Raw genomic sequence first — 18068 nt, 5'->3', positions numbered from 1 at the left:
AGCGTGTTCTTAAGTCCAATTTGTTCATAAGTACAACAAAGTTAGCTTAGGTACCAAGCTACATCACTGTTGCTTTTACGCTTGCTTCTGGACATCCTGGGCTTGAAATAAAGATACTGTACTACTGTAATCTATACAGTACTGTACAGTAAAAGTACACAAAAGCACACGCACGTGACAATGTATGCTATGACACATGAACTAACTTTAGTGATTAGAAATGCAGACTCATGTTCGCATCTTTGAAAGTTTGCAACTTGAATGCTTGTATGTAGGGGACTTACTGTGTATATTAAAAAATCTGTAATGACATGCTTATATATTTCTAGGGAAGGGGTAAGGGCTTTGATAAGTGACTAAACATGAACATAACATAAATGTAAAACAATACTAATTTGCAGACCGAGATAAGCAAATCATACACTGATTTATAGCACAGACACATCCAACTATATTTAAAGCAGAACTCCAGCTTGTATTTTTTTTTTTTTTAATTAATTCCCCAACAGCTGTAAAAATAGCTTGTGTTGCAATACCCGCCTTTCCCAGCAATGTCATATGTAGACTCACTGCTCCAGTTGACCAAAAGTGGTCCTCTTTCATGTTGGACAACATAATTCAACCCACTTCCTCTGAACCCAGGCTGTCAATGACAATGAGATGGGTTTTAATGTCTGTTCATACATATGTTAATATATCCAATATAACTGACTGACTCAATTGCTTACTTTGGTCCTAACTTCACAGTGATGTCAAAATAAAATACTTTTTATTGAACAAATTTGCATGGATGTTTAAAGTGACTTTGTCAGAATATTAGCTGCTAGCTAGTGTCAAGAGCAGGCATACCTTCAGCAGCCTGCAAGTAATTGGCAATTGAGTTTGCATTGTCTCCCTGTGCCTTCGCGGGTTTGAATTTTTAGGTGGCCAAGCAACAAAGTTGCAAGGACACCTATTGTTATTGGTAAGATTATTATTATTATTTTTATTAAGTGGCCAAGCAACACAGTTGCATGGACACCTATTGTTATTGTGCTGATTATTATTAGGTGGCCAAGCAACAAAGTTGCAAGGACGCCTATTGTTATTGGTAAGATTATTAATATTTTTTTTAATTATTATTATTATTATTATTATTCCACCGCTTTTTTCAAATGTCTGTAACAAGTGCTCTAAGTCAAAAACTCATGAAACTTTGCACAATGGCCCTGTGCTCTGCAGAGCTTATTATAATATAAAGGTCATAGGTCACATTTTGTGGCAGCCATCTTGGTTTTTGTGACGATTTTTGTGAACTATTCAGAAACCTGCATCTCCAGATGCGCTAAAGCTAAATATGTACAACTTGCTCTGTGAGCTTATGCTTTCCTCTGTTGCCACATGGTGTTCATTATAGCTCTATTGGTGACATGGTTTGGCAGCCATTTTGATTTGTGCAATATTCTGTCAACAACTTAAACTCTGAAACCATATATCAGAATAACTCAAAACTTTGCACATATGTCCAGGGCTATCTCTTCTACCACGGTTGTAGAAATAGGCTTGATCCCACAATCAAAATGGCCGCTGCAAGCCAATGGTGTTTAGATAGTGTTATGGCCTTTTTTTCAAAAGCCTGTTATTAGCGCACTGTTACTCACAAACTGATGCAACTTGGCCCAATGGTAGAGCTTTATGCTATGGCCAAACGTTTGCAACATAAAGGTCATAGGTCACATTGCCTGGCAGCCATCTTGTTTTAGGTGATTATATTCAGCTCCATATTCAAACATCCCTTTCTCAGAAACTGATACAGCTACAGATCTACAAATTGCTGTGTATAGTCACGGCATGATCTGCATTCACAACTGAACATTACAAGTCAAATGGCCACATGGTTCGGCGGCCATATTGAATTGTGTCAAATTCGACAAATATTTATATTATTTTGATGCTCTTTATTTCAAAGGCTAATTATTGGCACACTATCATGTAAAAACTCATGAAATTTGGAACAATGGTAGAGGGCTGTGCTGTGTTTAAACCTTGGAAACATATAGGTTATAAGTCGCATGCTCTGGCGGCCATCTTGATTTAAGCAAACCTATTTCTGACGATTTTCAAACATCTGTTTTTTCATAACCGCTAAGGCTACAAATATACAAATTAATATGTGAGATTATGCTGAGCTCTACAATCATATATGTTTATTGCAAGACATGTGACCACATGGTTTGGCAGCCATTTTGGATGGTGCAATATTCTGATAACTCAACATCATAACTGCCAAATACAATATGGCTTCCAGAGGTCACCAAGGTCGGCAGCCATTTTGAATGGTTTTTGATTTTTTTTATAATTCATAAAATCATGTCTTTTTAAAAAATCTTTTAAACTACAATATCTTTTCATGCGCTATGACCGGCTCTACTGCTTGGCCACCTTTATTGCTGCTTGCAGCTATATTTTATTATTATATTTTATTATTATTATTTTATTATTATTCCGCCACTTTTTCAAATGCCTGTAACAAGTGCTCTGTTAGTCAAAAACTCATGAAACTTTGCACAATGGTAGAGACCTGTGCTCTGTAGAACTTATTGCAATATAAAGGTCATAGATCACATGATGTGGCAGCCATCTTGGTTTTTGCGACAGTTTTTGCAAATATTCAGAAACCTGCTTATCCAGAACCGCTAAAGCTACAGGTGTACAAATTGCTCTGTGAGCTTATGCTTTGCTCTGTTGCCACATGGTATTCATTAAAGCTCTATTGGTCACATGGTTTGGCAGCCATTTTGGATTGTGCAATATTCTGCAAACAATTTAAACTCTTAAACCATTCATCAGAATAACTCAAAACTTTGCACATATGTCCACGGCTACCTCTTCTACCACGGTTGTAAAACCAGGCCCGATCCCCAAATCAATATGGCCGCCACAAGCCAATCACTTTTTGACATTGCATCCAATTGCATAAACGTGTATTCATATCACTATTGAAGTATGTTAAACTTGTTATACATATGATAACTCAAAATCATAACTGCCAAATACAATATGGCTTCCAGAGGTCACCAAGGTCGGTGGCCATTTTGAATGTGATTTTTTTTTTATAATTCATAAAATCATGTCCTTTTTTTTATCTCTCTAACAACAATATCTTCTCATGTGCTATGACCTGCTCTACTGCTTGGCCACCTTTATTGCTGCTTGCAGCTATATTTATTATTATTAATTTAATATTTTTTTATTATTCCACCCCTTTTTTCAAATGCCTGTAACAAGTGCTCTGTTAGTCAAAAACTCGTTAAACTTTGCACAGTGGTAAAGCCCTGTGCTCTGCAGAATAACTCAAAGCTTTTCACATATGTCCAGGGCGACCTCTTCTCCCACGGTTGTAAAACCAGTCCCGATCCCAAAATCGCTATGGCCACCACATGCAAATTATTTTTAACAGTGCAGCAAATTGCATAAACGTGCATTTCTAATCACTATTGAAGTATGTTAAAGTTGTTATGCATATGATAACTCAACATCATAACTGCAAAATACAATCTGACTTCCAGAGGTCATCAAGGTCGGCGTCCATTTTGAATTTAATTTTTTTTTTAAATTCATGAAATCATGTTTTGCTTTTTCTCTCTCTAGCTAAAATTTCTTCTCATGTGCTATGACCGGCTCTTTTGCTAGGCCACCTTTTTTGCTGCTTGCAGCTATATTTTTTCTTTACATACGTGATGTAAGTGGACACCTTTTGTTTTAAAGTGAAAACTAAACTCAGGAGTTAAATCTTAACAATGCATTCAAGTACCATATCTATTAAGAAAAGAAGAAAATGTATCCTATTTGTGTATCACTGAGCTGTAGATCTTCAAAACATCTCTGAATTGGTGCGGACACTGTCCTTACTTCTGTGTGTGCTATAAAGTAGCCACCACTATAAGCTCGCTCCTGCGTTAGACTACAATCTAATTACAAATTAGTAAACCAAATGTGAGACTGTAGTGATAATACAAATACACAAATAAGCTACATTTTTGTTAATAGTTATGGTACTTGAATGCATTTTTAAGATTTAACTCCTGAGTTTAGTGTCACTTTAAGGGCAATGGTAAAGTTGACAGTTATTTTAATTCAGGACTCTTGATTTATTTTGATCCACCTCATTATAAACTGTTCTGGGGAGTTCTGATATTTAGCAGGAGATCGAACTGCCAAAAGTTGGTTATAAAATTGTTGACATTTCTGAAATGATAGCACAGAAATGTCCTATGTCTGTCTTTGTTTTTCAGAAAAGGAAAGATGTCATCTTTACTGCCAGTCTAAAGAATGTGGAGATGTTGTATACATGAAGCGACTAACACATGATGGAACACAATGCTCATACAAAGATTCTCACAATATTTGTGTTCGAGGTGAATGCCTGGTGAGCATTATGAACTTATCAGTTTTGGAATTAGTTTGGGGATATGTGATGTAATAAGACTTGAATACCTTTTTGGTTTATGAAGACTTTACTGTGCTATGCACTGATATAGTTGGAAGGATTTTTGATTCCCATAGTGCCTTCTCATTATAACCTGTATGAATATACTGTGTAGTTAAAGAGGACATTTACACTCAAAAATCAGATTCTACCAATGCATCCCTCTATGTATGATGATTTAATAATAACATAGACCTGTCAGGTGTAAAATGCTGTAATTTTTCAAATACTTACACTTGCAGAGCATTCACATCCTGCTTTGAAAGTGCAAATGACTTCAGTTTGCCAACGCAATGCACACAATCCAAGCCTTGTCACCAGCAGAACATTGCTGGGACATCTCATCTCAGTGAAAGGTGTTTGCTTTAAGGAATTCAGGAAGACATTTGGGAATGTTTTCAATTAAACTCAAAATAGTTATTTAAAGTAAATCAATACAGTCTTCAAGCTGAACTCAATGTAGTGTTGTAGAAGAACCCAGACCATGTCTAATAAATGGCACTTTAACAACAAAGGGGAAAGTGCATTATTTTTAAAAGGTGTTTATTTATAAAACAGATTTTTAACCTCTTGTCGTCCGCCCGAAAAAACGGACGGACGGCAGACTGGCATCAGCGGGCTGTCGTCTCCAGTCGGCATTTTTCTCCTGCTCGCTAGTTTTTACAGCCGTTAACGGCCGTTTCACATACAACTGATCAGTGGCTCTATAGCTGCCGATCGGTTGTATGGCGCAATTTTGTCGACCCCCCCTTGAGTGATGCCGCTCCCCCCTCCTGACCCCTCACCTTCAATCCCGGGATCCGCTACCCCATCTGCGGCCCGGGACCGGCTCGGAAGGGCGCTCAGCATCTTCCTCCTTTGCAGTGAGAGCAATAATTTTAGGGCCATCAATCACTGATAACACTAAACTGATGAGCGGTAACAGCTTTTAAAGCGTCGCCTATGGCCAATTTTGGGTAATGTAGTTTTTTGCCCCGTCTTTTATATTTTACCAAAAAATTGGGTAATAATAAAATGTTTTAGAATTTAATATAGGGGAAACAGTTTTTTTTTTACATTTTCTGTAAATTTTCCTTAATATAGCAAAAAATAAAAACCCCAGTGGTGATTAAATACCACCAAAAGAAAGCTCTATCTGTCCCCAAAAAAGGGTATAAAATTCATTTCAGTACAGCGTTGCATGACGGAATAAATGCCAGTCAAAGTACCGCAGCGCTGAATACTAAAAAATGGCCTGGATGGGAAGGGGGTTTAACACCCCGGACTTCAAGTGGTTAAACAATAGTAAAAAAACAAATTACAAAATGGGAGCAGTCCCAACAAAAGGCAACATTCAGGTTGCAATATACACAAAAACAAACAAACTGAACAACCACAACACTAACGAGACACCACACAAAGCTCACACAAACACACACTATCATCCTCATCCCCTTGCAAATAAACCATCAATGGACCCATAGCCACATCAAGAGCCACGGACCCCATATTTTGTTGAATTTCTTCAGGCAAGGTCTAGCTTCATAGATCAATGTATATTTGGGAATCACATCCTCCATTAGTTTTACAAAGGCATGAGGCGAAGGAGGACAGGGTTGCTTCCAATGCAGTAATATGGCCTTGTGGGCATAAAAACATAGGAGTTGAAGAAGGGAACACATTGCAGAACATTCCATAAAAGGATCCACAATACCCAATAATAGGACAGATAGGATAAAGGGAAACTTAATATCTAGCTTAGTTTGAAGCACATCGTAAAACCAGGGCCCAGTACTCTTGAACAAACCCACAAAATATGGAACACCCAAAAAATATGGAACAAATCCGCCGGGTCAAACGCAAAGTGTGCACAACAAGCAGTACCACAAATGCCCATATGCCCAAGCCTAGAGGAAGTATAATATAGACCATGAATTAACTTGAATTTTATAAACTTAACAGCAGTACTAATAACATCCTTAAACCACATGCGAGAGAGTTCACCCCAGCAATCAGTATCCAAAGAAGGTATTAGGAGTTTGCATTTGTTTCCAGCAGCAGAAAAGGTGAGGGAAGGAATGTTTGTAATAAAGAGTAGATAGTGGTAACAGCCTTTGTTAATGATAAATATCAAAGAAGAAGTTCCAAGGAAGTAGCGTGTAGGTTGATTGGATGGAGCCAAACTGTGTGCGAATAGTATCGGGAAAGTCGTAGTTAGTTATAAAGTTACATAGTATTTGAGGTTGAATAAAGACACAAGTCCAACCTATTGCGTGTATGCATATGGTTCTGCTGGTGTGTGCATGTGTATGAGTCCATGTGTGATCTTATTCTTAGAAGTACCTGTACCCCTTTATGTTATGGTCTCTAAGGAAATCATCAAAGAGCTTCTTGAATGATTCCACATTCTTAGCTGAAATCACTGCATGTGGCAGCAAGTTCCAGACCCTAACCGCTCTAACTGAGAAGAACCCCCTTCGCCCATTGTGCTGAAATTTTTTCTCCACCAACTTTAGATGGTGGCCTCTAGTCTTTGTTATGGGGTTAACCGTAAAGAGTTTTTTGCTGATGTTGCTATAACCATTGAACATCTTGAACATGAAAATCATGTCCCCCCTTAATCTCCTTACTTCCAACGAGAAGATGTTTAAATTTAGTAGCCTTGTCTCATAGCCCTGGTCCTCCATCCCCTTAATGAGTTTGGTTGCCCTCCGCTGGACTCTTTCCAGCTCAAGGACATCCTACCGGTGGACTGGTGACCAAAACTGGACCACATACTCCAGATTAGGCCGAACCAGTGATCTGTAAAGGGGCAAAATTATAGACTTGTCTTTGCAATACATCCCCTTCTTAATACAGGACAGGACTCTACTTGCTTTGTTTACAGCAGCCTGGCACTGGAAGCTACTATTCAATCTGTGGTCTACAATGACCCCCAAATCTTTCTCCATTTCTGACTTCCCTAGTGGCATACCCATTATTGTATAGCCCACTTGCCTATTTTTAACTCCAAAGTGCATTACTTTGCATTTATCGACATTAAACCTCATCTGCCATACAGTTGCCCACTCCCCCATTTTATCCAGGTCCTCCTGTAATGTTATAATATCTAAGTCCATGTCTATTACCCTCCCAATTTTGGTATTATTAGCAAACACTGAGACATGGCTATTCATTCCCTCCCCAATATCGTTAATAAACAGGTTGAATAGCATGGGGCCCAGCACAGAACCCTGGGGCACACCGCTCATGACCCTAGACCAGTCTGAAAAGGTTCCATTTATAGATACTCTCTGTACACGTTCCTGTAGCCAGTTTTCTATCCACGTACACACTATTCCATCTATGCCCATAGACCTCAGCTTGTGTAGCAAGCGTTTATGTGGTACCGTGTCAAATGCTTTTGAAAAGTCCAGATACACTACGTCCACCGGCCTCCCTCCATCCAGATATCTACTTACCCCTTCGTAAAAAGTTAGCAGGTTGGTCTGGCAGGAACGATCCTTCCTAAATCCATGCTGGTTATCATTTATTATGCCATTATCCTGAACAAACTCCACTAAGTAGTCCTTAATAGTGATGTGCCGAACACCCCCTTCGTATATGCAAGTTATTGGCCATAAAAGGTGTATAGGAGTCCGGGTACTGCCCTGGGGGACAGGAATCAATTATAAAAAAAAAAGTTTTTAAAGGAACAGGGATTTTTACAGTCAGTGCACCCAAATATTGGGCCTTTGGTGCCAGCTAGTGCCTTCACACCGTAGCCCTTCAGAGGCATTCTGGAAGAGTGCAGGGTTGGACCCTGCGGTCAAATATTGAAATTATATGCACCTATCACATGCAAGTGCGGAACAATTGTGTCTTAGTCGGTGGTGCACGACACCGAGAATCTAAGTTGAAGAATGCATAATAATCTCCCACCAGCGTAGGCAGCCTAGGAAGTTTTCCGAATGCAGAGATCCCCCGATCTATTCAGTAACATCAGCATCAGGGGAGTGATAGCTGCTGCTGATCCAGGACTGATTAATTTTTATAAATGTCAGCCGGTCTACGGACTCTGTGGACAGATGCACTCCTTTGTCTGTGACAAAACCTCCAGCAGCACTGAACGTCCTTTCAGAAAGCACGCTGGATGAAGGGCAGCCTAGTAGCTCCATGGCATATTGGCTAAGTTCTGGCCAGTGATCCAATCTCAACACCCTGTAAGCCAGTGGATAATCCGCTGGAAAGCTATCCAGATCTGCCCTTGCCCCTAGGTAGTCCTGCACCACATGGTGAAGACGCTGGTGATGGGTGCCTAAATTTTACATCCCTGGGCATCGTGGACTAAAAAAATTGCGGAAGGCATCAGTCAAGCGGCCCCCTTCTCCACTGCTCTTCCTCTGACCAACCACAGCCTCAGAAGCATCCCTGTCATCATTTGGTAACCTACCAGTGCCTGGAAAGGTGTTACACAAGTTTCGCTATAGAGCGTCCTCCAGTTGTTTCATCCTGTGTTCCCTCTGTGAGGCCAGGATGAGCTATGCAACCTTACCCTTGTATCGTGGAACAAGAAGGGTTGCCAACCAGTAATGATCTCTCTCCTTGATACCACAAATCCTGGGGTCCTTTAGCAGTCTTTGCAGGATAAGGGAGCCCATGCAGCGTAAGTTGGAGGAGGCATTAGCTTCTGAGTCTTCCTGGAATGCTGTCTGCGTAAAGAGGGCCTTGGGAGCTAAGGACATCCTCTTCTTCCTCCTGCTGCTCTGCCTCTAGTGCCACATCAATAATTCCCAACAGAGTGTGCTCCAGCAGGAACACCAACAGGATTGTGTCACTGATGCATGCACTGTCCCTGCTCACCATCCTTGTCGCCTCCTTAAATGGTGACAGGACAGTGCATGCATCCTTAATCAGCAGCCACTGACGGGGGGAAAAAAACAAGGTCCTCTGAACATGTCCTCAATGAATACTCACACAAGTACTCATTGAGGGCCCTCTGCTGCTTGTGCAGATGCTTCAGCATTGCCAATTTTGAGTTCCACCTGGTGGGCATGTTACAGATCAGACGGTTTGTGGGAAGGTGGAATTCACTTTGAATTTCGGCCAGGCGAACACTTGCCGGGTATGACCCTCTGAAGTGGCTGCAGACTTTTCTGGCCTGCCTGATAAGCTCTGCCAGCCCTGAGTACCTGGTTAGGAAACGCTGTACCACCATATTTAGAACGTGTGCCAGGCATGGTACCCAGGCGTAGGGCGGAGAGAAGGTTGCTGCCATTATCACAGACAACTATTCCCGGCTCAAGCTGCCATGATGTTAACCACCTCTGGGCCTGCCCCTGCAGAGCTGACAGAATCTCTGCCCCAGTGTAGCTCCTGTCCCCTAAACAAACCAGCTCAAGCACAGCATGACATCTTTTTGCTTGAGCCGTTGCGGAACCCCTGACACGCTTCGGGTAAACTGCCGCTTCGCCAGAGAAATCTGCAGAGGAGGAGGGGGTGGAGCAGATAGACCTCATATCAGCAGCTTTCTGGAAGTGTGGTGGATGAGCAAGCTCCAGCACAGAGCCCCGTCCTGGATCCCTCCCAGCTGCTAGCAGAGTTACCCAGTGTGCCGTGAACGAAATGTAACGGCCCTGTCCATGCTTGCTGGACCATGTGTCTGCAATAATGTGGACCTTGCTGCTGACTGCCTTTTCAAATGAGGCTAAAACATTGCCTTCCAAATGCTGGTAGAGTGCTGGAATGACCTTCCTGTGGTACAGCACATTCGGCAAACACACGGAAGGGGGCAGAGTCCACCAGCTGGAAAGGCAGCAGCTGTAACGCAAGTAATTTGGCCAATCTGGCATTTAGACGCTGTGCATGTGGATGGGTGGGACAGTATTTTTTCTCCCACTGCAGCAGCTGGGGCAGCTTAATTGGATTGCGAAAATCTGCAGCTGATGGGCTGCTGGCAGATTCAGAGGAAGGGCCTGGTGAAACCATTACTACAACATCTTTGCTGTCAGTGGAGGTTGTGGACATGGCATGACATATAGTGGGGGTAGAGACAGATGAGGACCGATGGGAAGTGTTGCATGGCAGGTGGTCATAGTCATGGCAGGGATGCATGGCAGGTGGTCATATGTCTCTTCAAGCACGTGGTACCCAAGCGGCTGATTTTTTTGCCACACTTGAACCTCTTGAGACAAAGCTTGCAAATAGCAATGCTGCCGTCTGCTGCACATGTCGTGAACAACTCCCAGACAGCAGAGTTCCTGGACGGGTGCTGCGAGACAACAGCGTCCTGTACCTGTGCAGCTCTGCCTTCTGATGCAATGGACTGGCTACGGTTGCTTGTAGAGGACATTGCGCCTCGTTGGGGTTGTGCCTCCTCACTTGCCTCCTCTATTCGATCAGGCACCCAAGTGGAGTCAGTGACCTCATCATCGTCATCACCCCCATGTCCTCGTCACTGGAGCCAACCTGGCAGTATGCTGCAGCTGGGGGAACATGAGTGCCAGTTAGTTGTGCGTCACTGGTACCCCCTCCCTCTAGGCTGATGTTACTCCCTTCCTCAACCTCAGAGCCAACATCAGACCACTGGAATTGCTGCACATCCTCAAGCATCATGTCACTGACATTGTGGTGAAACAATTCAGCTGACTCCTCCGTGCGTGATGGTGAGACTACAGCAGGAGAAGCTGTGGACATGGAGGCTGAATAAGATGCTTTGGCAGCTGAGATGGACTGAGAACCACTACTAGCCTGGGTGACAGAGGAGGATGAGGATGGCCTGGTTATCCAATCCACCAACTCCTCTGTATGTTGCTGCTGCATAAGACAGCCAGCACCAGCACCATAGAAAGGACAAGCTTGCCCCGCCTGCAGATGATGCACCACGTCCACGGCCTGTGGACACAGAGGCTGCTTGCCCTGTTATCTTTGCATGGGCGCGTCTGCCTGTCCTTTTTGGTCTTTCTGACATGTGTACTGCAATAGATTGCAATTATCGACTGTCAGAATAGACTGTTCTGATCGACTGCTATAATAGATCAGTATGAGAGACTGCTATAGCACAGAACTCTGATATCTAGAACGGATATGCAGAACTCTGATATGCAGAACTCTGATATGCAGAACTCTGATATATATATATATATAACTAACTCTGCTATAACTCTCAATAAATCTGCTATCACTAACTTAAATAGAATTCTATCTGTTTAACTCCTGCAACACACTACATAGGGTCGCGGTGTCAGCAGCCTTATATAGTGTGCTGCAGGGACTTAGCTGTGAGCCATGATTGGGCAAAGTCATCATGACTTTGCCCAATCAAGGCTCTAAATGTGTACTGAGCCCTGATTGGCACAGTCTTGCACCTGACCTATGGTCAGGTGCAAGACTGTAGCCAATTACAGTTTCAGAGGGTGCAGTGCATTGTGGGATGTCCCGCGGTCGAACAGACCGCGAACATCCCGCAAAGTTCGGCGAAACGATTGAATGGGCGATGTTCAAATCGAACTTATGTTCGATTCGAACAGGCAGCCCATCATTAGTCCTTAACCCTTTCGCTGCCAAGCCCTCCGGAACATTTTTCAAATCAGCTGGCCAAGCCATTTTTGCAATTTTTTTCCTATTGATTTGATTTTCAACTGCTGGGTTGCTAGCGTTTGTAAAAGACCCTCCAAACCATATATTTTCTGAAAGCGAAGGCCCGGTAGAATAAAAGGATGGTGATACTAAATTTGTAGGCCCTGCGATAATTGCGCAAATGTTTCTCAAATTAATATTAAACCGATAAAAATACACAATTAAATTGTTAAAACACACCAAAATCAGTATCCATGCACAAAAATATATATTTTCTGACTAAATCTAAAAGATAAAACTGTATTGAGTTAATAAATAACAAATATTAGCAAATTTGTAATTGCGCCTTTTTGCGAAAAGGTAAAAAAATGAAGGTATGCAAAACTGTAAATAATCGACTTATGTAAAAAATTGTTTTGGTGTTTGTGTTGTGATAAAATGATACAGGTGTATATTTAATTGCAACACAAGGTATCACAACGCATGGCAATGAGTCACAAAGCTTTGCCATGCGCTGCCACAGTTAATTTAATGTTTTTTTTTAAAGAAAAAAATTAATAAAAAAGACCATGCACTGTGATGCGTTCTAACAATGCACTGCAGCACGTGTGCACCACAATATGTGTGTGTTATGTGGGGGGGGAGGGGCTGTGCTTTTTTTATTCGTTTTTTTAAATATTTTTTTTACATTTTTTTATTTTAATTTTTTTTACATATTTTTGCTGATAGTATTTTACTATCAAGCAGTTTATGAATGGGGAGAAGCCTCCATAGTGAGTGCTACTCTCCATTCAGAAGTTCATGAATGAACAGGCTGTGATGTAAATCACAGCCTGTTCATTCATAACTGGGGACATTCATTCATAACTGGGGGTTATTCACAAAGCTGCCGAAGGATCTAGCCATAGCTTTGGCTGATCCTTCGGCTAGCTTTGGCCCCAGGACCCTTCGGTTGAGTAGAACAGAAGGGCTGCTGTACGGGCTATTCACTTGAGCCCGTACAGCTCCCGAAGTTGGCCGAGCGGCTCAGTCGAGCCGAAGGCATATGCTTCGGCTCAACTGAGCCGAGGTGAAAGCCGAAGCTGGAACGGCTGGCCGACAACCTGCTACTGACAGCTTGGCGGAGCCAGCCATCATCTCACGGTTGGCTCCGGCCACTTGCAGGCAGAGACAGATCAGCGTCCCCTGGTTAGCAGCTAACCACGGACGCTGATGTGTCATTACACTGAGAACCCGGCGGAGCCGCTGTGATATCACGGCGGCTCCGCCAGGTTCTCAGTGTGTAATGACAGTTCAGCATCTCCTGGTTATCTAGTAACCAGGGGACGCTGGACTGTCATTACACACTGAGAACCCGGCGCAGCCACCATATCACGGCGGCTCCGCCAGGTTCTCAGTGTGTAATGACAGTTCAGCATCTCCTGGTTACTTAGTAACCAGGGGACGCTGGACTGTCATTACACACTGAGAACCCAGCAATGCTGCCATGATATCACGGCGGCTCCGCCGGGTTCTCAGTGTGTAATGACAGTTCAGCATCTCCTTGTTACTAGCATGAGAGCTTGTCGGAGCCGGCTTTGATATGACCGCCACCTCCGACAAGCTCTCATTGTAATGACAACTGGTCCCGTCCAATAGAAAACAATTGGGCGGAGCTAGCGGTCACTGCTAGCTCCGCCCATCATTTTCTCATTTTTCTCTACTTTTTCTATTCTGCTCGGTACCACAGAGGTACCGAGCAGAATAGAATAACTGAGCCGAAGGGCGCTCTCCGGCATTCGGCTATTCACTCACTGCTGTTTGGGCCCTATGAGAATAGGCCGAACAGCAACGAGTAGCCTGCCGGAGGTTCGGCTAAGCCGATCCAGATGTTGGATTAGCTGAGTCAAACTCCTTCTGCACTTCGGCCGACCCAAACCCAGCCGCAGCAAGCCGTTGTACGGCTGATTTCAGTCGGTGTATGGCTGAAATCAGCTGTACAAGCCTGAAGTGAATAGCCAAACGGCGTTCGGCTCACTTCACTTCGTGTTGGTTATTCACACGGCTGCCTTCGGCAGCTTTGTGAATAACCCCCTATGTGTCCCCAGTTATTTACAAACACTGGAGTGATCACACGATCACTCCGGCGTTTTTGCTGCACAGAGTATCAGTAAATATCAATGATATTTATCGATCCTCCATACGGCCACGCACAGAGCCGCTGTCATCCGTGGGGGGGGCTGCAGTGAAATATCTGGGGGCTAAATAGACCCCTGACATTTCCCTTTTGAAATAGAAAAAGAAATTGAGGACATAAGTGAGCCGCTGATGACAGCTATTAATTTGAAGGGGACTGTCCGGGGAACAGTTCTACTATAAGCTCATGGTCGCTAAAGTGACCATGAGCTTATAGTAGAACTGTAAATGCCAGGTCCGTACGGCATACTGAGCTGAGCTGTGTGTGTGGGGGGGGGGCGGCGCTCGCTCATCCCCCCCCCCCTTTACGGCCCTGCCAGGCCTATGCTCGGATCAAGGGTCTGGTATGGAATTTTAGGGGGGTCCCCATGTTTCCCCCCCGGGTGGGGTTCCTTCTTGAAATTCCTACCAGACCTTAAGGGCCTGATATGACTTTAAGGGGGAACCCCACACACCTTTTTTTTTTTTTTTACATGGGGTCCCTCCTAAATATTCCTACCAGACCTTAATGGCCTGGTATGACTTTTAAGGGGAACCCTACACAGTTTTTTTTTTTTTTTAAATGGCCCTCCCAACATTCCTACCAGACCTAAAGGGTCTGGTATTGTTTGGGAGGAGGAACTACACACTTTAAGAATAAAAACATTTTTTTGTTTCTTTTTTCATTGATTACTGTCCCCCAGAGCAGTACCCAGACCCCCATACACCTTTTATGGCCAATCACTTGCATATAAGCCCTCTTAAAGGGGACAATCATTTTCGAACGTTCGACCCCCATTGACTTGCATTAGGTTTGAGTTTGCATTCGAACTTTCCGGCCGTTCGGGGGTGTTCGGCCCATCACTAAGCCTGACAGAGCAGACCCCAATATAGTGTGAACAGCTGTTAGGAATGTCCAAAGAGTAGTTGAAGAAGTGTACATGACTCAGGATGAGAGTATGGAACTTAATTATGCTAATATGTAGTGGAAATAGAACTTCAATATGCTAATATGAAATTACTTTTTAAAGGTAAACATCTCATAGGTTATTTTAAAGTAGAAGATGTATATAAGGATGGGGACAGTCCTTCTGGAGAACAGACAGAGGCCTCCGAATCTAAAACCGCACACTGAGAATGCAGAATGAGCAGCAGCCAAGATGGTGGCACCCGCATGTTGGAACGACACCATCTTGGTGTATACCAAGATCTACTCCAAAATGGTGGCGCGCATGCGCAGAACGCGCTGGTGGCCGATTTGGCCATTGCTTGTTAGGCATGTGACGTCAGCGTCATGGGACGTCATGCGCCCCACTTCCTTGTTCTGAAAACAAATTCATTTATGCCGAATATCGTTTTAGTATATTCGGGCATATATTAAATTCGTTATTTCGGATTCGGACGAACCTCCGAATCACCTGATTTTCGTTGATTTGCAGGTTCGTCCGCATCCGAATGCACATGTCTAATAAATGGCACTTTAACAACAAAGAGAAAAGTGCTAGATTTAGGGTATATATTTTTTAAATGGTGTTTATTTATACTAGGAATGTCCCGATACCACTTTTTCAAGACCAAGTACAAGTACTTCCCCTCATGTACTTGACGATACCAATTACAGATACTTTTTCTTAAAGGGACAGGTGACATTTAAAAAAAAAACAATACAGACTAATGCTTTTAGGCCAATATCTTTACGATTATGAAGAACTTTAAATTTAAGACTGTTTTAGAACAATAAAACATTTAACCTATTCATGTTTTCAACCGCGATCGTGTGGGACCGCCCAAGCGGTATTGCGGAAAGGAAACTGTGCGATCTGATTGGCGCAAATGGAGCGTCATTAGAAAATAATGGCACTGCCAGCGCGATCAGCGGTGGTGTGCGATTCCGTGACCGCCCAGCCATCCGCTCAGTTTAGTGCACGATGACCAGGCGGTCATGGATTGCACACCACCGCCGTTCGCGCTGCCAGTGCCATTATTTTCTAATAGCATCCCAGTCGTGCCAGGCAGATTCCGTGGTTTCCCGCCGCAATACCGCCATGCCTGAGCGGTTGCACACAATCGCGGTTGAAAACACTGCGCTTTTATTCGCATGCAGATGGGGGCAGTGGGGCTGGTTTTCATTTTTTTCAATTTTTATTTACTTTGTAAAAAAATTTAATTTCCATTTATTTTATTATTTTAAAGGAGAACTATGGGGTTAAGGCTTTTCCCCATAGTTCTCCTTAGGGTAACGGGAGGACACAAACTAGCGTCCTCCCGTCACCCTAGGCTCAGTATACTGAGACGCCGCAGTATACCGCAAGCTGCTGCTCGCGGTATACTGAGACCCCGCAGCTGAACCGGATCCCGACAATTATGCCGGGATCCGCCCAGCTGCGTGACTGACATCTGGCTCTGCCTATCTAGAGGCAGAGCCAGCTGTACCCGCCCCCTCCCCCGTCCATTCCGCCAGTCAGCGCTGGCGGATCAGAGCGGCGGAGGGGGGAATCCAGCCCCTCCCCTGTCATGGCAGAGAGCCGTGACAGGATCGAGAGGTGAGCGAACGCCGGTATGTGTTCGCTCACCTCCTGATCTACTGAGCCGACCTGTGGCAGTCTCATTGTCACAGGTCGGCTAGAACTATGAGGTGAGTGAAAAGCACTCACCTCAGTTCTCCTTTCACTTTATCGCCTTTTTTAATTAGTTATTGTTTTTTTCACTTAACTAAGGGGATAACAAACCCTGTGTGATAGCATTTGGAGGTGACAGGTACTCTTTATTGACCCTGTCACCTCCCACACAGGAGTTCTAGCACAGCACTGTGCTAGAACTCCTGTGACAAGAACGAGCAGTGGCCGGGAACAGAGGCTGAGGGAGGTGGCAGAGCCTGTCACAGCTCCACGCCCCCTCCTCTGTCACCAATCCACGCCCCCTCCTCTGTCACAGCTCTCCACACCCCCTGCTCTGTCACAGCTCCACGCCCCCTGCTCCGTCACAGCTCCTAAGTATCATCAGGAAAAAATATCTAACAATATGTATCCCTAAATATTTAAAATCATCAACAGTAGTATTTTGACTCTGATTGTTGTATTAGCAATTTATCCTTTGCTGAGACTTGTATGCCTGGTCTGTATAAGCAGATACAATCACTGCTGACAATCCTTATCAGATAGCTGAACTCACCAAATACCTTTTCCTCCACAAAGTGCTTTACTGCATGCAGGTTACAGCAGACAGGAGGATACAGCAGATTGTGAACCAAGTGACCCTGCGCTAAAATAAATTAAAATAAAAAAAACTCCTTTGTGTTCGGTTTTCATTAGGGATGCACAGATACTTTGAGTACCAGTGCAGATACTTGGCATTTTCAGGAGAACTACCAGGATTGCAGCGGGGATCTGGCTCTGGCACTCCACCACTGTCCTGAAATCATTAGTCTGTACTGTTTTAGAAAAACTGTCACATGACAATAAACAAAAATGTATCAGTACTTGTAAGTACTCGGCCAGTACCAGTACTCGCAAAACTGGTATCTGTGCATCCCTTTTATATTTATAAAAACAAAATTGTACATTAAAACAGAGATGTACTAATCCCAGGAGCTTTGTGTGCTCCTTACAAATGACAGCTGCCTCCGAATTTTTCTCTAGTCTTGGAGCTCAAAAGTATCGGTACATGTACTCGTACCGAGTACTGTACTTGGTATCTGTGCAACCCTAGTTTTCATTCATCAAATGTTAGCATGTGTGTGCATCCCTCCTCCTAAATCCAAAATCACTAATGCAACATAGTTATACAAATGTCAAAACAAAGCCTTCCCATTCAGTTAAATAGTATCAATGCATGTATGTGTATATATATATATATATATATATAAAAAAAAATAACAAATATAGAGAACTAGTGACTCTCCAAAATCAGG

The 18068-nt window shown here is 43.4% G+C and overlaps 1 protein-coding gene across 1 annotated transcript in view; it reads left to right on the top strand.

Annotated features, from left to right (window-relative positions):
• Nucleotides 1–18068, top strand: part of LOC108798945 (A disintegrin and metalloproteinase with thrombospondin motifs 2-like) — a gene marked incomplete at its 3' end in the record, with an annotated part of 345605 nt that overhangs the window by 256894 nt on the left and 70643 nt on the right. Inside the window, exon 14 of the mRNA XM_018570755.1 lies at nt 4275–4408. Coding sequence (XP_018426257.1) covers nt 4275–4408 — 134 coding nt within the window. The remainder of the gene's footprint in view (nt 1–4274; nt 4409–18068) is intronic.

This window comes from Nanorana parkeri, unplaced genomic scaffold, assembly GCF_000935625.1.
Source record: "Nanorana parkeri isolate BGI_ZX_2015 unplaced genomic scaffold, ASM93562v1 scaffold1591, whole genome shotgun sequence".
NCBI classification, from domain to species: Eukaryota; Metazoa; Chordata; class Amphibia; order Anura; family Dicroglossidae; genus Nanorana; species Nanorana parkeri.
The sequence above is the reverse complement of the archived record's forward strand: the minus strand, read 5'-3'. Positions and strand labels throughout refer to the sequence as shown.